The sequence below is a fragment of the Cebus imitator genome, unplaced genomic scaffold (genome assembly GCF_001604975.1).
Source record: "Cebus imitator isolate Cc_AM_T3 unplaced genomic scaffold, Cebus_imitator-1.0 Scaffold274, whole genome shotgun sequence".
In the NCBI taxonomy this organism is placed as follows: Eukaryota; Metazoa; Chordata; class Mammalia; order Primates; family Cebidae; genus Cebus; species Cebus imitator.
The window spans coordinates 1,376,271-1,399,048 of record NW_016107589.1 but is presented as its reverse complement, the minus strand read 5'-3'; the positions used below and the strand labels follow the sequence as shown (position 1 = coordinate 1,399,048).

Here is a 22,778-nt window from a genome sequence, read left to right as displayed (position 1 = left end):
TATCTTGAAAAAAAATCTTATAAAAATATCTACATTAAAATTTTAGCCTAAAAGCTATAGCTTCAATTTTATAAAAAGGCCATCTTTGAAAGGATCTGGCTCAGAAATATACAAACATTACACAACAGATATCAAAGTAAGACAGCTCAAAAAGCATCTTAGGGGATATTGCAACTGGCTTGTTGGGAAATAGAATTAAGTATTCTTATTGCATAGCAGAAAATGAGGTCACTTTCATTTGCATAATACTGCAACTTTGTAGATGGAGAGATGTCATTGGGTACTTAGGAGAAATCACTTTGGAATTCAGAATCTGACTTCTACATTGTTTAAATCAGTATCCAGGTGGCATCTCGGCTGCTTCTAACCTTGGGCCTCAATTCCATTTCACCACCGCAATCAGATGACAGATACTCCACTGGCAAAGCTGCATTCACAAGCAGCCATGGCCACCCTAAGGGGGGCAGGAAAAGGCTTCGTCTACCATGTGACCAACACAAACTACAAAATAGCCTGCTGTGTCCACTGAGGAAAGAGAATCGTACCTGGTGATGAAGAGATAGCAGGTTTTGGGTGGCATCTGTGGGCAGCTAGAGCAGATTGGCTTTGGTGATGACGTACCAGTGTTCTGGTCCCCGTGAGAAAGGACACACGAGGGTGAAATGCACACAGCCTTAGCAGCGCACTGAGCAGAGGCAGTGCTTTGTAGGAAGGAAGGCGTGAGGTGAAACCAATTGCAAAAATCCAAAAGCAGAAAACATGACTGGCTAGCTTTCAGTGGAGGGAGCCTTCCTCGGGAAGATGACACATAAAAAATAACCTCACCAGCATGAAAATCTAGCTTCTCAGTGGTGGGGAAGGGCAGGGAATTCACCTATCACCTGAAATTGAGAGCTTCTGTGACTGGCATTCATCAGATCCCAACCCCAACCTCATCCCCATCACACAGACACACCCAAACGAGTCTCAAAATTTCTTCAGAGCAGGAGAAAGGACATTTAGAACAAAAAGCTTAACCCATCAGCTTCCAACCCACAGCCAGGTCGAGTTCAGAAGCCACAGTCATTCCCACTCAACTAAAGCATGCCTTGTTTCCTTTGGAGACATTTCTTCCAGGTCCACCAAAGCTGGATACTGTAGCCTCTTCCGAAGGCTTCTAAAAATTCTGGGCAACTTGTTGTTCTCCAAGCATCTTGTTGAAGTAACATGTGCTTAACATCAGAAAGAGAAGTTTTGTCTTTAGGAGAGTTGCACATTTAGGGCATAATAAATATATAGTAAATGCACAAAGTGGCCCACTGGCTGGGAAGACTCCTGGGTTTCTCACTGCAGGGGATAGGGGATGCCAATCTCCCGCAGTGCCTGCTTGGAAGTAGCCCAGTCGTATCGGAAGTCCAATATCAACATTTATGCAGTTCCTTGGCTTCCTGTAGGTGGATTCTGACATTAAGGAGGGTGTCCCAGACTGCAAGGTATGAGACTAATCTCCAGACACAAGACTTCCCCTGCTTATGCCACAAATTCCAGCATAAGCAATTTGCTAATTTAGGAACAGCACAACTTTTAAGGTTTTTTTAAATACAAATTACTCCATACACCTTCAAATGCCCACCCCTCAAGATGCCTGAAGTTCTATCATTAATAATTTTTACCTGTGAATTAGCAAAGCTCTCATCAAGCTCCTTTTTTAAAATGCAAGCACCCCTTAGGAGGCCTCAAATCCAGGGCCCACTGATTATTTCCTACCCCATGGGGAAAGTAGGAGTGGAGGTCCTTAGGGGTTGGGGAGAGGGTGCACACCCTGGAATACGGGGAAAGCACAGGAAAAAGAAGACAAGGACATAAGACAGACTTGACCACTGTCACAAAGCGCCAAGGGCCAGCTCTAGTGGTATATTCCTTTGAAGTCAAACAACGTCCATCTGAATCACATACAACCCTATCTAACACAGGGACAAATCTATCTTTGGGTTTGGAGGAGGGTGACCTCTTATTTATCCTCCAAACCAGACACTTCTGAGAGTAAAATGGGGTGCTGTGAATAATTAAGCTTGGATAATAAGTATAAATGGGGACTGTCCTGTCCTGGGAAAACCTAAAAGTAGGACCCTTCTCTGAGACCGTTATAGGCAGGAGCTGAATCCTTACCACTTTGGTTTTTTGTTTGTTTTTTTCCTGTTTATTTTTTTTCCAGTGTGTTACCAGAGGCTTCTCTGAAGAGCTAGTTTTCCCAGCTGAAGAGACATCACATCTCCCAGGCCTGGAATCTATGGCATCAAAGACCAACAGCCTAGACATGAAGACTGGGCAGTTCTCATCTGCTTCCTAGAGGAGAACTCAAGGAAAAACAGCTGGCTGAGAATCACAGGGAACCCCACTTGTCCCTTATTCTAGCACACAGAGGAAGGACACGGTGCAGCTTTGAGAATTCTCCAGCTCTTCTGCAGACAAAGTCGCAGTGGTCAAGTAGATAAGTGGGCGTGGCCAGAGAACTGCCCCTCTCACTGGTTATTTCTGGACATTCCCAGAGTGTCCAACTGGACCTTCAGAAGAAAGCAGCTTTAGTAGTCTCAGGGTCCCCATGGGGCAAATCCAAAAGAGATGTCGCTGAGATTTGATTCTTAACGTAGTGAAAGGATCAGTAGTAAAGAAATCCAGTAGACTGTCACACACGCTCACCGCCCAACTTAGAGAAACACCGTGTTCTGCACATACACACACACACACACACACACACACACGTTCCAGGTTCTGTGTTGTCCCTGTAGAAATACCAAAACAAAGCCCAAAGGTGCTGCCTGGGGCTGTCAGGAACCCCCTGCTCAGGGCATAGGCCAAAGCACCTCAGGGAAGCAGGGGGTGAGTAACGGTGTCCACACGGTGACGAACGACACCAGTCTGCCAAGTCAGAGGAGAGCAGTTCTCACAGCAGCACAGACCCTGCCCAGTGAGTTGAATCCAGTCAGTCACCACGGTCCTACTGTTCAGAGTCACAAGCAGCACCTGCTCCTTCCTCCACCTCCTGGCAGTGGGAATTTGGGTCACAAGGACTTGTGAATCACGGCAACACCTAATAAGAAACAGGGAGAAAGTTACCATCTTAGCTTCTCCAAAGCTACTCAGACTCCCAGTGAGTTCATGAATCTAAGAAGTCACAACGCAAGGGAAATGGGTACATTTTTATCCTAATATTGAAGTGTCTGTGGTCTCAGGTTGCTAGCAGCTGGCTGTTCCCCACTCCAACAGCCAAGTCCTGGCAAGACACTTGAACCTATGAGCATAGTCCCTCAAATACCACTGGCTAGAGGCCTCATCCTGTGTCACCACATGGACTCACTGTGGTGACTCCTGTCCCCAGCTCTAGCAGCTACCTCAACAATGTTTAGTGCCCAGGGGCAGCTACGCAGTTCTAAATTTGAATCACTTTAAGAGAAGCAATGGGTGATTCATCTCTACTTTTAGAAGACATCTCTACTTTTATGAAGTGGAAAGTACAGTAGGCTGCCTTCATGGGAGCAAGAAAGACTGAATTCCAGTCCTAGCTCTGCCACCAGTCAACCTGCACTGTGGCCTTTAGCAAGTTCTTTGACCTCTTTATGCTCAGTGCCCACACAAATGTCATCTAACAGACCCTGCCAGTGTGACAATCTCGACTTTGATAAATGCTCCAGACATGTATGCTGTGTTACTGTTTTAGTCCGGGTGAACCATGCTCAGCACCTAACCATAAATCCACGCATGACCCAAAATCTCACTGTAAGGGACTGAGGCTACATGGCAGATGCCACATACTGATTCCATCAGTGTCCTTCCTACTTGCTATCCTCTACTACAGCCACCAGCTCCAGCTGCAAGCTCAGCTGCCCAGACTGCCTGGCAGCTAGGCGTGCCATGTGACCCAGCGCTGCCCAATAAGACTATAAAGGCAAGTGTGCCAGTGTTGCAATGCTGGCTTTGTTCTTGTTGTGCCCAGAATGCTCAAGCAAGGCCAAGGGGAGGCAACAGCCTTTGATAAAGCTGGCAAAACAGAAGAGAGGAGAAACTTGGTTCTTCAACGTCAGTCTGAGCCCCCAGGCCAACATTTTTACCAGAGACAAATCAACTCACTTTTTGTATTTAGGAAAGTATCTGTCAGGGTTTCTGGTGCCTGTTGCTAAATGAAATCCTAACTTACAGGTACCTACAGGCAGGATGGTTCCTGGAGCCTTATTTTTAACATAGTCCCACAACTATAAAATGTTCTGGTTGAAGATGACATTGACAGAACATGGCTAAAAGCAAGCCAGGATACCCCATTGGAGATGTTCTGCTAAGACATCTATATTCTGTTCATTCCTGGCTAAAGGCGCAGACATAGAGGCTTCGAGGGAGGCAGAGCCTAAGTCCAGACCAAATGCCTGATCTTGACAGCATCATACTTGAATCTCAGACATCTCTTTCAGAAGGTAGCTTTTTTTTTTTTTTTGAAAGCAGGCTCCCGTGTTGCTTTTTCATATACCCTTTATCTTGATTATAAAAGTAATATATTCTCATTATGGGAAATCTGGAAAATGCAGAAGAACACAAAGAGAAAAGCTTTAATCCCTTCACACAAAGAAAACCACCACTGTGTTTTTGGAATACTTTCTAGCATCCAATAATAATCACAATCATTTGCTGCATGGTGTCGAGTGCCAGGCAGGTATCGTGCTTAGCTCTTCACATGTATTACTGCATTTCATTCTCACAGCAGCTCTAAAAGGCTTAGTCTAATTTTATTCCCATTTTACAAATAAGACAACAGGGGTTCAGTATGATAGAATACATGGCCCAGAGACTCAGGGCTAGTGGCAGAGCTGGGATTCAGATTCATATCCATTTGTAGAAGCAGCAGCTACTCAACCTCCACTCCAATACCCCACCAATGCAGGACTACATACATGAATGAGCTCACACAGGCTATTACAAATGTTTTCTCATAACGTTAAAAATCCATACACTATACAACTATCCCATAGATTATTAGCTATCTCCCTCATGCCAGACATTAATTCTCAGATTTTAGCTATTATGAGTAAGGCCCCAATAAATAACTTTGTCCATAAATCTTTGCATTTTGGAGCATTTCCTTAGATTTTAAGATAATAGACCCACTCAGTAAGTGGGTTTGAACGCAAAATTGCAGGTTTGCTTGTCTTCTGCCTACCTACTTCTGAAGCGGGCAGACAATGAAGAAAGGGACATGAAATATTCAGCATATATATGAAATTCTAACCACCTACACCTAACTCTTCCCCTCTCATTAAGGCACACATGGAGTCAAGGGAGGATCCCTCACTTACCTCCCTCATCCCATAACAAAATTACTCCAGGACTAAACTTCTTCTAAAATGTTTTATACTAAGCCAAGGAAAGCATTATGAGGTGAAAAAAAAGGTCTAAAGGAAGTAAAAAGTTAAAGTCCATTGTCACAGATGTCTTACATTGAAAGAATGTGCTGCAGGCTGGGCATGGTGGCTCACACCTGTAATCCCAGCACTTTGGGAGGCCAAGGTAGGAGGATCACAAGATCAGGAGATCAAGACCATCCTGGCCAACATGGCAAAACCTCATCTCTACTAAAAATACAAAAATCATCCAGGTATGGTGATGGGCACCTGTAGTCCCAGCTACTCAGGAGGCTGAGACAGGAGAATCACTTGAACCCAGGAGGTGGAGGCTGCAGTGAGCTGAGACAGCACCACTGCACTTCAGCCTGGGTGACAGAGTAAGACTGTCTAAAAAAAAAGAAGAATGTGCTACAAACTCCTTCGAATCTGCACAACATGCTCTTTCTTTGCAGTCAAACAAGATGGAATGACCGACCTTTATAATGCAAAATGGGAAGAAGAATATTCCTGGAGTCGTGGTATGGATTAAACAAGATAATGACTATAAAATACTTTGGATAATGTCTGGTATGTTCCGTGTGCTGGATAAATAATGTTATCTCTACTCCAGGTTTTAGAAAACCAGATACAAGGAACTGAACTACACCACAGATATATATTTGCTCATCTCCCCATGGACCCAACCTTAGCAGTACCAACTCTGATGCCACCCCGGCCCCTGCACCTCACCAAACCCCTCACACACACTCCCCAAGAAGAAGCTTCCACACCAGCCTGGTGCCTTACTCTAAGGCTTACCCTGAGCCAGGGTAGCATAAAAGGCATGGACTTAGAACTCTGGGTTTGAACTCTGACTTTGCCATTTATTAGCTATGTGGCCTTTGGCAAGTTACTTAAACTCTCTGAACCTCAGTTTCATCATCCATAAAATGGACGGATACAGTCCCATTCAGCCTGAGAGTTGTTGAAAAGATGAGAAAGAACGCACACTCTGTTCCTAACACACTGCCCCTGGCATGGGCCAGGCACCCAGTAAAGGACAGCTATTTGTGTGATTGTGATCCACCCTCAAAGTTTAATTGAGCCCGTCCCCTCCAGGAAGGGTTCCCTGGCTTTGCCAGTTCTCACCAGTCTTTTGTGTGCCAAAGCCTGTCTAGCGCGTGTCATTTGGAACGTGTATATACATCATCTTGTCTTCCCCCTGCTTTGTGTGGGCAGGTCTTACCCGTCAAATTCAACTCTGGACAGAGAGCATTGCATCTTATGCCATCTAGGAGCCTGGCACAAAGTAAACCAGGAATGCCAGTGAAATTCTAACTCTCTTGTGACAACTCAGTTGGAACTCTGTTATACATTCTGAGGCTACCTTCAGGTTCACAGGATCAGGGTAGGAGGTAATCGGTGCCAATTATCTGTATCTGTCATGAGCACAGAATGAAGGAGTGGTGGCCACAGAACCATTACCTGTCATGTCTGGAGGAGGCACTCAGATCCAAGTTAAGCAAGCTCACATCCTCTCATCCCACCAGCCCACCCAACCCTCATGCCCCCAGTGTGTTGGAGGTCTCGGGATGGGCAGAGAGATGGCACACACTGACCTGCATAGCTCCGCCCTGTGCTCATGTTGGTTGGAAGCAGCGTCCATTTGTCAGTTACAGGATTGTAGTACTCCACCGAAGCCAAGTTGCAGGATCCATCATCCCCTCCAACCACATACAGGAGCCCATTCACTGCACAGACCCCTGGGAGTCAAACAAAAGCCATAGGAGACATCAGAGCAAGTGCACCAAGAGATCAGAATTGAAAAAGAGACAAATCTGGATAGGCTGGGAGGCTCTTTTCCTCCCTTTACAACAGAGATTTAACTCTGATCTGAGTTAACGCAGGTCTGAGTTTGCTTAGTGGAAGAAAATATGACAACAGCCACTGGGCTCCAAGGATCCTTCTTCCTAACAAGATCATTTATCTGGCCAGGGAGTTTTTGTTACTTACAATGCGTATGCTCCCTGCCACACTCACACCTACACAGTAAGTATGTAGGGCCTATGGGCACAGACCCCTCTCTACTGGAAAGGTGTATACAGACCTCCTGTGCCCAGCCTGAGCTAGGGAATAAGACAATTCAGGGGACTTCATGCATGCTACTACTTCTCTGCCGCTACATTTTTCCCTGATAAGCCCCATGTTATATCCATGCTGTGTGATGCTGACGGTTATGTTTATAATCCCTTTACAAGACTTGGGTCTAATTCACATACAGCTCCCAGGAATGAGGCACAGCTCCCACCCTGATCTCAGAGGGAGATGGATTTTGGGCAAGGTCTCATGCAGCAAGGTCTAAGGCATAAGAAAACATAATTAGTTATTGTTCATTAAGACTTTGAAGGGCCATAGTCCAGTACGTTGTGTATTTTTTCAAAATTTGATTAAGGGATTGGTGATACTCCAAAAAGCCGTACTTATCAATGTTGCTGAAGGTACTCTCAGAGGATAAAATGGACCACCTTCCTGGATGGCATCTAAAATACATGTGCTCCCTCTGATTTAAAAATTCCACTTCTGGCCAGGCACAGTGCCTCATACCTATAATCCCAGCACTTTGGGAGGCCAAGGCAGATGGATCACTTGAGCCCAGGAGTTCAAGGTCAACCTGGGCAACCTGGTGAAACCCTGTCTCTACAAAAAAATACAAAAATTGCCAGGCATGATGGTGTATACCTATGGTCCCAACTACTCAGGAGGCTGAGGTGGGAGGATCTGTTGAACCCAGGAAGTGGAGTTGCAGTGAGTCAAGATTATGCCACTGCAATCTAGCCTGAGTGACAGAGTAAGACTTTGTCTGAAAAAAAAAAAATTTACTTCTGGTCTTTTAAAGAAATGATTTTAAATGTGTGCACTCATTTAGCTACAAGGACCATTTATAATAACTAAAGTATTACTTAGAGTACAGAAAAGATGGAAATAACCTGTGTCCAATAGTAGATTGGTTGTTTAAATTATGATACAGTCATTTAAAATATCACATAAATAAGTTTAGTGTTGTAATGAAATGTTCATGAAAGTTATAAAGTGAGTTTTTTAAAAAACAGGTTATAAAATAGTGTTATAGTGTAATTCCATTTTTGTTATTAAAAAATAGAAATATCTATGAATTTTTTACAAACACACATTTACATCTAAACTTAATTCTCAGGTTCTAGATAGCTGCTTATAAGGGTCCTGTAATTTCTTGCTCTTGTGGCTTAAAGCCAAATGACAACTTCTATCATGGCAGGCTTAGGCAATGAGCAAATTAATAAATTATTCCTCCAACCCCCAGTTACACTTCCAAGTTGGCCACGAATGGGTGTGGCAAACAGGTAATACGAGAATAATGGAAATGAATCTGCCTATGTCGCCTGTGCGTCTTTCCAGCCTGGGAAGCTGGGCTAAGCCAACACTTTCCTAGAGCAAAGAGGCATGAAGGTCCACTGGCGCAGTACACGACCCACAAGGCAACACTCCAAAAGCTTAAAAGGGACCTCATGCTCCAGGAATCATACCTAGATACTCTACAGTAAATCATTCCTACAGGAAGGAACAGGGGAGGAGATGGAAAGGAGAGACAGGAATATGAAGAAAGCAATAGGGAAAGGAGAAGTGATCAAGGGTATGACTATCCCTGCAAGGAGGGAGCCTGGTCCTAGCCAGGCACTGCCAGAGAAAAGAACCAAGTGCCATCTTCTGGCCCTGAGCTTAGCTACCTACCAAAGCTGTTGGGGGTGGGGGGTGGGGACACTGATGACAACCAGAGGACTTTTCTAAGTCTGTGCTCATCTGTGTGCAGTAAAAGTCATCACCTTTCCCTGGTGAGAAAGGGGCTCCCCTGCATCTAGGTTGCAGGATCTGCAGCTAGCTTTTTGAGGGGGTCTCAACTTCTCCCCTCCTCTAACCAAGAGCCCACCCGGCAAATGGACACTCCTTGTTCAGGATACAAGCTCAGCTCCAGACCCTGGGAATCTCCCCACTGTTTAGAGCCAGTGTCTTCAGGAAGAAACGGCACATGACCCCCAAAGGGGAGATGGAGAGAGCAGTCATTACCTGCATTGCGCCGGCACATGTTCATGTCTGCCACTTGCTTCCAGGTATTTGTTCCAGGATCGTAAACTTCAACGCTCTTCCTCACCAAAGGCCCGTCGTGCCCACCTGTGGCATACAGCTGTCCGCTGAGCACTCCAACACCTGAAAGGCAAACACAGTGTCCCAGCCTCAGGCTGACTACAGTAATCAGAAATCAGAAGGCCTGGCCTCCAGTCCTGGACAGTCCTGACCCGTGAGGTGACTTGGGGAGTGCCATTTTGTCTCCCTGAACCTCAGTGTCCTCATCTGTAAAACAAATATAATGACACCCTGCCTGCCTCCTATAAGACTGGCAAGCTCAAAACTTTGAAATATAAAGCAAATGTGACCCAAATTCTATTTTTTAAAAACATATACAGGTATTGATCAACTTACGACCTATGCAACTTACGACCATTCGACTTTACGACCACAATCGCTAGCCACGACTGCTCCACTGTAGATTTTTGGAAACACTACAACATTTTGATGTGTATCAAGAATATCGCTACCACCTGGGAGGCTGTGACGACAAAGTGCATGAATGGCATCTGGAAAAATTGTGTTAAGCGCTATGTTAATGATTTTGACGGATTTGGCAGTGAACATCAACTTGAAACGATTCGGGAAAAATTGGTAAAACTCGCTAAAGACCTTTCTTTGGAGTGTGAAATGGAAGATGTCAAAGAGTTGCTAGACAAAGAATCCGGAGAACTTACAAATGAAGAGCTAATCGAACTGGAAGAAGAAAGAGTGGCGGAAGAAGAAAGAAGAGAAGTAGAGAAAGAAGAGGAGGAGCCAGAAAGAAAGTTCACCACTAAGGGATTATCACAGGGTTTATCTTTACTGAATAAACTTCTTATACATTTAGAAGCAATGGACCCAAACATCGAACGATTTGCAAGGATTGAACGGATGGCGCACGATGTGTTTCGTCCGTATCATGAAATTTATGAAGAAAAAAAGAAACATACAATTCAGACAAAGCTCAGCATGTTTATGAAAAAACCAACTCCAGTAACCCCAACTGCTGCCTCAGATGACGACATCAACGATCCGCAGCCAAGCACTAGCGGCCAATAAAATGTTTCATACATGTTTATATATTTTGATATGTCTTGCAATTGGGAAAATGTCTCCTATGGTATTTTTTACACCTGTATTTTGTATTTTTGTATGTACCTGTATTTTGTAATTTTGTATGTTTTGCAAATATTAAACCAGTTGTACTGGTAATGCAGTGTTTTACTTAAACCTGACGAATGTAAAAATAAGAAACAAAATGGTGTAGAGATGATACAAATGGCATAAAATGAACAAAGAAAATTATGATATATAACCATAATGAAAGAAAATTATGATAAAATATGACTTAAAGATTTTTATAACATCATTTCACAGTACTGTACATATAGCCTACTCAACTTACGACCAAATCATGTTACAACCGGTCTGTCGGAACCAATCGTGGTTGTAAGTCGAGCACTAGCTGTATATATATATATATATGAATATATACGTACATATATACGGAAGAGGATGTTCCTAAGCGAAGAAAAAAGACAAAAAAGATTGAATGAAATCCATAAAAATATTAAGAATAATTATTTCTGAGTGGTAACATACATTTTCCTTTTTTGCCTATCTACATTGCCTAGTTTTCCTACAATGTTGTATTACTTATATTACTCAGCCTTATATTAGTTGAGTAAAAAGAGTAAAAAATTGAAACTAGCCACACAGCAAAGTGCTGAAATTATGATTAGGGAGGTCTCCTGCTGGTTGTGTCCGCAGAAGCTGCTCTTTCTGCCCACTTCTCTCCTCCTAGGCTGCAGAGGGCATCGTTAGATCACTCACCGTGTTGATCATCCTGAGCTGAATGCTAGAATTGCTTTGTTTACAGATTTCAGTGTCATCTTTGAAGATTCTTTCATCAAGAAGATGAAAGCCATAAAGAAGGAAGACAGCACAGTATCTAGAAAGTGTAACTTGGGCTGGGCATGGTGGCTCACACCTGTAATCCCAGTACGTTGGGAGGCCAAGGCGGGCGGATCAAAAGGCCAGGAGATCGAGACCATCCTGGCCAACATGGTGAAACCTCAACCCTACTAAAAATACAAAAATTAGCTGGGCATGGTGGCATGTACCTGTAGTCCCAGCTATTCAGGAGGCTGAGGCAGAAGAATCGCTTGAACCCAGGAGGCAGAGGTTGCGTTGGACTGAGATCACGCCACTGCGCTCCAGCCTGATGGTAGAGCAAGACTCTGTCTCAAAAAGAAATAAGAAAGAAGGAAGAAAGAAAGAAACAAAGAAAAAAGAAACAAAGAAAGAAGAAAGAAGGAAAGAGAAAGAAGAAGGAAAGAAAAAGAAAGAAAAAAGAAACAGAAAGAAACAGAAAGAGAAAGAAAGAAAGAAAGAGAAAGAAAGAAAGAAAGAGAAAGAAAGAAAGAAAGAAAGAAAGAAAGAAAGAAAGAAAGAAAGAAAGAGAAAGAAAGAAAGAAGAAAGAAAGAAAGAAAGAAAGAAAGAAAGAAAGAAAGAAAGAAAGAAAGAAAGAGAGAGAAAGAAGAAAAGAAGGAAGGAAGGAAGAAAGAGAAAAGAAAGAAAAGAAAGTGCAACTGACCTGGTAGCTAGGACACCTGTGTTCTGGACATGTCTCTCTGACTTGCTCACTGGGTGACCTTTAACCTTTCTGGGCCTCAGTTTCCCTATTTGTAAAGGGGAAGAGTTGTACTAGATCAGTGGTTCCCATGGACCACAGATGACTCCACTGCATGGACAGGCTGCATCTCAATTGACTGGGGAGCTTTTTGAGATAGATTCCACACTGGTCAGGAGTCAAAAAAGTTCCTCAGGTGACTGGGATGTGCAGCCAGGTTTCAGACCCAAGAGCCAGATTTGTAGACCATAACTTCCTATGGGTGAGGACTTTTTTTGTCTTGTCCTCATCTGCTTCCCTGTGCCCCACGGCAGTAGGTTCTCAAGAGATACTGCTTGAATGACAAAAATACAAATTAATAAAATCCCTCCCACCAATTATGCCAGTATGCTAGTGTGGCTCCTAGCAGTTGCTCTAAACTAACAGCAGATGGTGCTGTCGTATCAATAATGGCTCTCTCTAACCAACAGGTTTAATAAAATTAGTTGAGTTCCAAAGCTGCCTTACCTTCCTTAACTCCAAGCTCAGCAGGAACACACATTCCCTGAAAGATGGCCTCTTTTTCCCCTAATCTTCTGGTGGCGCTGCCCACACCCTGCTGAGGAAGCAAGCTGCCTTCTGGGCACTCAGGCACCACTGCCTGGGCAACTCTCCCTCTGCCCTCGTGCAGCCTCATCCAGAAACATTCATGCAGCAGCTTCCTGGACCTAGAGCCCCAGGGGCTCTTGGCAGCTCAAAGGGCCTCAGGCAGCCAAAGGCCAGGGCCTTTGGTCTCTGGGTCTTCAGCCAACAAGAACACCCACCATGACAAGTATGTGGGTTCCCGACTCAAGAGGTAAGACTTGCCCAAATCTTAGGAAAGTGAAGCACTGAAGAAAGGCTGACCTAGGAGCCTAAGCCTAGGGCTCTGACAGTCATCTCAGGAAAAAGGCTTGGTTTTCATTTCCTAAACCAAGGTCAGTGTGCCTCCTAGGGACACAGGCAGCAGACCTGTCACCCTCCAGGTCCTCCAGCGCAGGTAAGAGGCAGGAGTAGGGCCAGGTGTTGTCCACCCAGCAATAACCATTTCAGCAGCTTGGCAGAGACAAAACAGCTGCAGCCTCCAAAGGCAGCTCCCTCCACAGAGACAAGCCTGAGCTTCCGAAGGCAGGTCTGCCCTCGCAGCTCCACGCCCAGCTGCCTCCCCAGGCTTTCGGCCCTAGGAGCAGCCACGTATCTCAGGGTGTGCTGCCCCAGGCGTGCTGAGCTCTCACCCCTTACATCACAACAGAGGATTCCTAGGGAGTACAAAGAAGGCTCTAAAGAAACCAAAATTTCCAAAAGAGGTTTCTGATGGGAAAAGAATAATGGGATTTGTAGATGTACTTGGTTCTTAGGGAACATCTACTATCATTTCACATATAAGGAATTAGGGGCCAGAAAGAAGGGACTTGCCCAAGGAAGGTCACATGACAAATGACAGCAGACCCAGCATCAAGACCCAGGCCTCCTGACTTCCAGGCAATGGCTCCACATTCAGGAAGGGCCCACCTGTCAGAATCAGGAGAGACAAAAACTCCCTAAAAATAGCACTCCAAACTCAAATGCTTCTTAAATGGAATCACGCAGATTTTATTTTTGTAACCAAGTGAGTACACAAAGGTTCTTTGAAAATATTAAAATCACATACTTTTTAAGGAATGCTGAGGAAATGGTCATATGTTTGCTACTATAAAATGAGATCACAACTCAATCTGCAAAAATACAAAAAAAAAGAGAGAGAGAGAAAAAGGAGTAACATTGCGGGAATGTGGCTTCCCTTCTCAGAAGTCACACAACCTTCCCGCCAGGATCAGATTGGTAATTAGTCACCGCTGACCACAGGAACCAGCAGTAAAGAGCCAGTGGACAGATGCCTCTGTCTGCCCTCTCAGACCCTTCCCTTTGGGCCTCTGAGACAATGAATGGGAAGGCGAAGCAGGGGAGAAGGAGCTGTTGCTCCACTCCCTGAAAAATCCCAAAGTACCACAGATCTTCTGGTCTTCCAACAAGAAGTAAAAGTGAAAAACCTTTTGGAAAGACATTTTCTTCCCATGTTGGGGAGTGGGCTGAAGCGAGGAAAAGTGGGAGTAGGGGACATAAGTTATCTCCAAACAAGAACACTAATAGCTTGGCTTTCAATCCCAGACAGGCAAGCTCAGCTTTGCCAACTGAAGACTTGTCCTACTACTTCAGAGAAATGAGGCTGATAATTTAGGGATTTAAAAAGCTAACTCTGGAGTCAGCATCCTGATATTGCTAGTTACTAATTATATGACCCTGGGCAAATTATTCAACCACTGGCAGACTTACTTTCTAAATCTGATAAGTGGAATTCATATTGTATCCACCTTGAAGGGCTGCCGTGAGAATTAAATGGATTGAGACACAAAAAGTACTTGTTAGGACAGTGCCTGGCACATAGTAAGCCTTCACTTTCAAAAGATGTAAACACCTTCATAGACATATAAGGGATGGTGAGAAGGAGAGTATTAACTCATCCATTCTCTAGTGATCCCCCAGGAAAGGTTAACTGATAAGTGCTGTGTCTAGCTGCAAAGGTGATAGTGGGATTATATACAGCAAAAGGAAAGAAGAAGGAGGTAAAATAAAATGTTAAGTTGTTGAACCAATACCTACTTATGATTGATGAAAGAAATCACAGATTACACAAATAAATGAAAAAACATCCCATACTCATGGATTGGAAGAATCAATATCATTAAAATGACCATACTGCCTGGAGAAATCTACAAATTCAACAAAATTTCTATGAAACTATCAACATAATTCTTTATCGAATTAGAAAAAACAATCCTATATAGATTTATATATATAGTTTATATAGAACCAAAAACGAGCCTGAATAGCCAAAGCCAATCTTAACCAAAAAGAACAAAGCCAGAAGTATCGTATTACCTGACTTCAAATTAGATTACAAGGCTATAGTAACTAAAACAGCATGATACCAGTACAAAAATAGACACAGAAAGAGATCAATGGAACAGAATAGAGAACTCAGAAACAAAGCCACATACCTACAACAAGCTGATCTTCAACAAAGCTGACAAAAATAAACAATGGGGAAAAGACACTCTATTCAATAAATGGTGCTAGGAAAATTGGCTAGCCATATACAGAAGAATGAAACTAGACCTCTATCTCTTACCGTATACAAAAATTAATTGAAGATGGATTAAAGACTTAAATGGAAGACCTAAACTATAAAAGTCCTAGATGAAAACCTATGGAAAACTCTTCTGGAGATTGGCCTAAGCGAAGAATTTATGACTAAAATGCTAACAGCAAATGCAACAAAAACAAAAATAGACAAGAGGGACTTAATTCACCAAAAATCTTCTGCACAGCGTAAGAAATAATCAACAGAGTAAACAGACAACCTACAGAATGGGAGAAAAATATTTGCAAATTATACCTCCAACAAAGGACTAATATTCAGAATTCCAACAACTCAACAAGGAAAAAACAACCCCATTATAAAGCAGGCAAAGGACATACATACAGATATTTCTCAAAACAAGGCTTTCCAGTAGCCAATAAACATATGAAAAAATGTTCAACATCATAATCATCAGAAAAATGAAGATTAAAACCACAATGAGATATCATCTTATACTTGTCAGATGGTGATTATTAAAAAGTCAAAAAAAAAAAAAAACCTGGATGTTAGCATGGTTGCAGAGAAGAGTATGTTTATCACTGTTGTGGGAATATAAATTGATACAACTTCTATGGAAAACAGTATGGGGATTTCTCAAAAAACTCAGAATATAACTGCCATTTGACCCAGCAATCCCGTTATGCAAAGGAAAAGAAATCATTAAAAGACATACAATTGTATGTTTAAAGCAGCACTACTGACAATACCAAGTCATAGAATCAAGCTAAGTATCCACTAATGGTTGATTAAAGAAAATATAGTATGGATACACCATGGAATATTATGCAGCCAAAAAAAAGAGTGAAATCATGTCCTTTGTAGCAACGGGGATACAGCTGGAGGCCATAATCCTAAGTGAGATAACCCTGAAACAGAAAATCAAATACCGCATGTTCTCACTTATAAGTGCAAGCTAAATAATGGATATACATGGACATAAAGATGGGAACCACTGACACTGGGAGGGGTGAGGCTGGGAGGAGGATGAAGGTTGAAAAATTTCCCATTGGGTACAATGGTCACTATTTGTGTGACGGGTACACTAGAAGCCCAAACACTACCATTATCCAACATATCCATGTAACAAACCTGCACATGTACCCTCTGAATCTAAAATAAAACCAAAAATATTTTAAAGACCCACTTGTGGGCAAATCGGAGACAGCCGGGACCCCAAGATTCCCCCCTACCTGCGCCACTGCGGCGGGTGCTCATGTCTGCCACGTATATCCACTCATTGGTCGCTGGGTTGTACTGCTCCACAGTGCTAAGACACTGGCGGGAAGCTCCATCATAACCCCCAACAGCATACAGCTTCCCTGCAACAGACAAAGTGACTGAGTGTGGTGCCAGGGACACTGGCATGAAACCAGAGCTTAGCTGAAACCCCATCTATAACCAACTGGGGCACCCTTACCTCAGAATTCTGGGCCCCCTTTATTCAGGGGACCACCAACTTATTCTTCAACGACACAAAGCATCCTTCACATTTCTTCATATATTCTACTTGCTCTTAGGCCATGAGCCCCTTAGAAGCAAACACTGAACATCTTTCTAAATAAGTACCCCCAAATATCCAACACAAAGCTATGGCTTGGCACCACTGGGGCTCAACATAATCTTGCTGGTGAATTAGGTTAAATTTCCTCTAGAACAAGACACCAGCACCGGATGGATGGAAAGCTAGAAGGTCCCCAGCTATAGGCAGGCAGACCACCTTTCTAGCTAAAGGATCGAAATAGCAGATAAAGTAAATACGGAAAAATATTCTTCAATGAGAACCCAAAACCTGTCTTAACCATTGTATCTACTCTTTCTACAACCCTGGCAGGTAGACTGTGTGAATCGAGAGTTTTCTGTACATTGTGAGCCAGGGTGGCTGGAATTTTTCTGCAGACTACCCTGTGACCTCTGAACAAGAACCCTGAGGTACTATCATCTACTTTTAAATTAAAACACCATTAAGCTGCTATATCCAAGAGCATCATTTCTGCCTGGGGTTGAGGGCTGAGAGTGAGGTTGGACACAGGAGGAAAACTTTGCCATTTGAGCTATCCCAAAGCAGAAATTCAAATATTTGGGGTTTTAAATTTAGTCTTAAAATGTAATGGGATGGTCTCTTCTGTGGGAACAGGGGGAGGAGTCACACTAGCTGTAGACTAAATAAATATTGTTAAATGCTAATCCACTTAACAGGATTACTTACTCAGTAGATTTTTTGGTCATACGTGCTTTCTTAATGGACAGAAACCAAGAATGCAACTGGTATTTGAAAATCTGCAATTATTTTAGGTTAGAAAGATTCTCAGGCTCAAACCTATGCTCTGCTACCAGAACTACTGCTGCACTATCAAATGTAAGAATGTTTTGCTTTTTTTTTTTTTTTTTGAGACAGAGACTTGCTCTGTTCCTCAGGCTGGAGTGCAGTGGTGCGATTTTGGCTCACTGCAACCTCCACCTTCCGGGTTCAAGCAATTCTCTTGCCTCAGCCTTCCAGGTAGCTGGGACTACAGGCACACGCCTCCACGCCCAGCTAATTTTTCTATTTTTAGTAGAGACAGGGTTTCACCATGTTGACCAGGATGGTCTTGATCTCTTGACCTCGTGATCCACCTGCCTGGGCCTCCCAAAGCGCTGGGATTATAGATGTGAGCCATCGTGTCCAGCCCATAAATGTTTTTCTTCTATCATCATCAAGCCTGGCTTTGTTTTCTGCCCCAAGTTCCTCTCAATTGACCCAACTAAAAGAAAGAAACATGTCCTCCTAAGTTCTGCACTCGTCAAGTCAAAAATTTTTTTTTAAACCTGACTAAGCAGCTCTTCTAGGGTCCAGGCTACTTGTAAGGTGTATTCTGGTTCAGATGCGACAATCTCCAAAGCACACTCTCTGCTCTCTTGGGGAGCTTCTGTCTATACTACGATCCACACAGTCCTTTTCCTAAGTAGGTATTCTTCGAGGCAGCCAGTAGCAAATTATTGTGATTTCCTCCACATTTTTTTTTTCAGTGTAATTCAAACTGTATTGCCATGGTAATGAGATGATGAGAGGGAGGAGAGGAAGCCAGACAGTGCAGAGAGCTGTCTCTTCAAGGCCACAGTAAAGCAGACAGAGTCCACTTAAGTTCCTCCCTCCAATTCTCACTACAGCTGTCAATTGGATTCTGCTGCCCCAGGGTGACCCTCAGCCGAAACAGCTTCAGATTCAGGAAGGGCAGAAGAAACAAATCCCCAGCCTGTCTTCTATGTCAGCAGGGCATGCTACAAGACAGCACTTCTTCCAGATACAGAACATGCTCACAAAAGCCTTTGTCAAGAGGAATATTTTAAATTATCACCATTATGGCACCTCCTCTAACCCCTATCAACCATTCCATCTGCATCAGCTGAAAAAATACCCACTCAAGGTTCCTCCTGGAGTCTATTAACAGGGATTTGCTATTTTTAACCCCTACTCTATTGTTTGATATTCCTGGCTAAGGAACAAGAGAAGAAAGGAGAAGGTGGCTAGACAAAGCACTTACACTTGGCAGACAAATCAATTTCTGTTCCACCAAGAGAATGAGATTGCAAGACACAATTTACCTTGGTAGGAAGACAAAATCCTTGCCCTCACAAAGATGACTTATTTAGTATGTTGGAATAGTATACCTTATTTTATTTATTTATTTTTTTTGAGACAGAATTTCCCTCTCGTTGCCCAGGCCAGAGTGCAATGATGTTATCTCAGCTCACTGTAACCTCCACCTCCCAGGTTCAAGCAATTCTCTTGCCTCAGCCTCCCAAGTAGCTGGGATTACAGGCATGTGCCATCATACCAGGTTAATTTTGTATTTTTAGTAGAGATGGGGTTTCTCCATTTTGGTCAGGCTGATCTCAAACTCCCGACCTCAGGTAATCCGCCCACCTCAGCCTCCCAAAGTGCTGGGATTACGGGTGTGAGCCACTGCGCCCGGCCAGAATAGTATACCTTTAAATGAAAACTTAAATTACACAATACCAGTGCAGACTGAGAAATGCAATGAAAGCAAAGAATCTTTCTATGAATGTCTAACTCACCGGATGTTACGCTTTCCCTAGGGTACATTTGTGTTTGCATGTGGATTCTTGAGTGTGTACATGAGAGATGGAATGTCTGCACACATGTCTGAATAAACAGATACTCCATCTAAATTCCCACATCAGTACAGGTTGATGAATCAGTGTTGTCATGCAAATGATAACATTTTAGTTCAAATAATATTGTATGCTTTGGTACACTGAATTCACACATATTTATAGAACTCCTACCTACTGGCATTTGTCAGCACTCTGAAGGAGCATAGCACAGTGAAAAGAGCACCGGCTTAGGAGTCGAAAGACCCCTGGGTTCAAGGACAGGCTATGCTATTTACTATAATCGGAATGTGGGACATCCAGAAGATGGAGGAAATCCGAGTCCTGCCTGTCTCCTTCATAAGGGTTTTGCAAACCAGAGACTAGATGTGAGAGTTTTTTACAAACAAAAGTGTACCATCTGACCAGGCCCTAGACCTCACCACTCCCTCCTGCCTTACCCCACATAGCTTTCCTGACTAGAGCTGGCCTTGATCACCAGCCTGCCCTGCAGAGACAGTCATCAGACCTAAAAAGAGGTGCCTACCTCACTCACAGTTCTGTTAATGTTCAACATATGAATATGAGGACAAAATTAATTAATGCAATTAACTCTCACTCCACTACATTATCCTCCTGGGTTATATGCTGACGATGAATTCCCTACTCCCTGCCCCTCCCCAACCTCTAACAGAGCTACTAACAAGGGGCCAAACCACAGGCTGACATTTCCCCTCTGGGCTCCTTCTACACCCCCAGCCCAGCTCCACCATTTAGCGGCCTTGGGCCAGGAGTTCCACCACCTCTCTGAGTCTCAACTTTCCTCATCTGTTAAATTGGGATAATAGTACCTAACTCAGAGGAGTGATCTCAAGAATAAACCAAGGTAGAGGAAGCACCAAGCACAATACTGGACCCAGGACAAGGCCCATGGGCCAGGTAGGCCTGACCACTGGCCACTGCAACCTCCTTACCCTCCACAACGCCCACACCCACACTGCTCCGCCGCGTGTTCATCGGGGCCACAAAGAACCACTCGTTGGTCTTGTAGCTGTAGGCTTCCACCGATGCTAGGCCTGGGAGACAAGAGACTCATGAGACTTCCGTGGCACCAGGCCTCACCCTGCTGTGTGAGAAGCAGTGAGGATGGGGGAGGAGTCCAAATGCAGGGGCTCGAAACCTAAATGTATGGCTCGGTGCCACCTCTGCATCACCATGCGACCTGTGGAAACTCCCTGAAACACATCGTCAGTGTCTACCTGCGGGGACTATTAAGACTTTTCTCAGAGGGTGGGCTGTGAAAGGACAAGGGGTGTACCTGAAATGCATGGCAAATGTAGACCATAAAAACTGCAGAGTGCAATACTTTGATTCCAAGTAGACACCTGAGGTAGCCTCACTGAACACCTGTTCCAATCCCCTTCACCCCAACTTCCTCTACCTTAGCAGTGGAAAGCTAAACCCCTTGCAGCTAGGGGTGGCCAAGTCAATGAGACCTAAGCAGAAGTCTACGTGGATTTCGGAAATAGGCTTTGCTTCTACCTGGAACACAAAGGTGTTGGCTGGAGCTATAATGGCCATCCTAACAATCATGAGAAAAAGGCCAAGAGAATCTTAAAGAATGTGGCCTCAATGTCCATGAGCCACTGGACCAACTCAGCAACTGCTAACCTCTAGGCTTCTTGTTTCAAGAGTAAAGCAAAACCCTCATGTTTTGAGGCACAGTTTAATCAGGTTCTCTACTAATAGCCAAAAGTAATTCCTAAAAGAAACAATGCTCCATTACTCTTTTGTTCTCTTTGTCCCACTCACTAAAGGCAGCCTCCAGAGGGGCTAAAGACACTGGAATTATATAAGTGAGGCAAAGGGAAGGCTGAGAAAAGTCCCCAAGTTGTGAAGACACAGATAAAACTCAGAGAAGTAAAAAAGACTGCTTTTCACCTCCCTGGGGGCCAAAGTAGATCATATCAGTTTAATAGAGCTACTGTCTGCAGAGACATCTACCTGGCAGTACGAGTAGAGATGAGATCACCTCTCTGAGTTTATGTCCACTATTGCTTTCAGGTTGAAATTTCAAAGCTAGGTAGAATCCAGAGGCAAGGAGACTCACCTATGGTGAAACCCCACTGGAAAAGCTTCAGTGGGGTCATAGAAAGGGCAACAGAAAAAATGGGCAGCCTGGCCCACTGCGTGACCTGAGCCAGGTCTCTTCCAAGTGCCAAACTCAGCTCCCTCACCTGTCCAGCAGAGGGTTCAAACTGGAGGTCTGATGCATGCCCCACCCCCACTCCCAGCTAAGCATGCTCTCCTTCTAAGTCTCATCTTCTGAGTAAATAGGTCCCCAGACACTGGAAAGTAGGAAAAGGACTCTGAGTGTGAGGTCCTAGAAAGCCTAGTACATGGGCGGTTACATATTCTGTGTGGAAGAAGGCCTGGCTCTTCCCCACAAAGCTAGTTGAGGAAGAAGGATGAGTATGTCCCTGGGGCAGTAGCTACAAACAGACAGAAAGTTAGTCCAGAACTGGCTGAATAAAACAGGGTTGCATGGAGGATGTGTCCCAGGCTGGGAGGGGTTGGGAACACACCCTGAACCTACCAGTACTGCCATCAAAGCCTCCCACCGCGTAGAGCAAGTCGTTGAGCACTGCCGCACCCAGCGTGCTCCGGCGCTCCTGCATGCTGGCAATGGACGTCCACTGGTCCTTCACGCCGTCATACACATCCACTGTCCGCACCCGCAGTGAGCCATTAAACCCTCCCACAGCATACACGTGGCCAGCCATGAACACCACACCTGAGGCACAGGAAACCAAGACATCAAGGTCAGGCCAGGCACATGACTGCTCACGTTGATGGATGACAATGAGGAGCAAGACAGACATAGAAAAAGCCACCACAGAAGATACTTTAGATATTTGGCAGTCATTATGGGATTCACTGGATTTCTTTCCTATTCACTTTCAAATTTTGTCTGATTCAAGTGAATACTTGAATTAGCTGTAACTCACCAAGCTCATAAGAACTGACCCCAAAAAAGCCAAAAACTGTGCAGGTGGCCGGGTGTAGTAACTCATGCCTATAATTTCAGTGTTTTGGGAGGCCAAGGCAGGTGGATCACCTGAGATCAGGAATTCAAGACCAGCCTGGCCAACATGGTGAAAACCCTCTCTACTGAAAACAAAAAAATTAGTCAGGTGTGGTGGTGCGCACCTGTAGTCCCAGCTATTCAGGAGGCTAAGGTGAGAGAATCGCTTGAACCCAGGAACCAGAGGTTGCAGTGAGCTGAGATCATGACACTGCACTCCAACCTGGGCAACAGAGAAAAACTCTGTCTGAAAAAAGTAAAAAAATAAGAAAGAAATA

The 22,778-nt window shown here is 44.0% G+C and overlaps 1 protein-coding gene across 5 annotated transcripts in view; it reads right to left on the bottom strand.

The window, feature by feature from the left end:
* Nucleotides 1-215: 215 nt before the first annotated feature.
* KLHL3 (kelch like family member 3) overlaps nucleotides 216-22,778 on the bottom strand; it is a 123,350-nt gene continuing 100,787 nt past the window's right edge. For 3 of the 5 annotated variants that reach the window (XM_037728654.1, XM_017500966.2, XM_037728656.1), the window contains exons 10-15: nucleotides 22,012-22,209; nucleotides 20,390-20,491; nucleotides 16,514-16,642; nucleotides 9,450-9,590; nucleotides 6,968-7,111; nucleotides 216-3,070 (exon numbers count right to left, since the gene is read on the bottom strand). In XM_037728654.1, coding sequence (XP_037584582.1) covers nucleotides 3,042-3,070; nucleotides 6,968-7,111; nucleotides 9,450-9,590; nucleotides 16,514-16,642; nucleotides 20,390-20,491; nucleotides 22,012-22,209 — 743 coding nt within the window. In that variant the 3' untranslated portion in view covers nucleotides 216-3,041. The remainder of the gene's footprint in view (nucleotides 3,071-6,967; nucleotides 7,112-9,449; nucleotides 9,591-16,513; nucleotides 16,643-20,389; nucleotides 20,492-22,011; nucleotides 22,210-22,778) is intronic. The other 2 variants (XM_017500967.2, XM_037728655.1) reach the window with 2 other exon arrangements.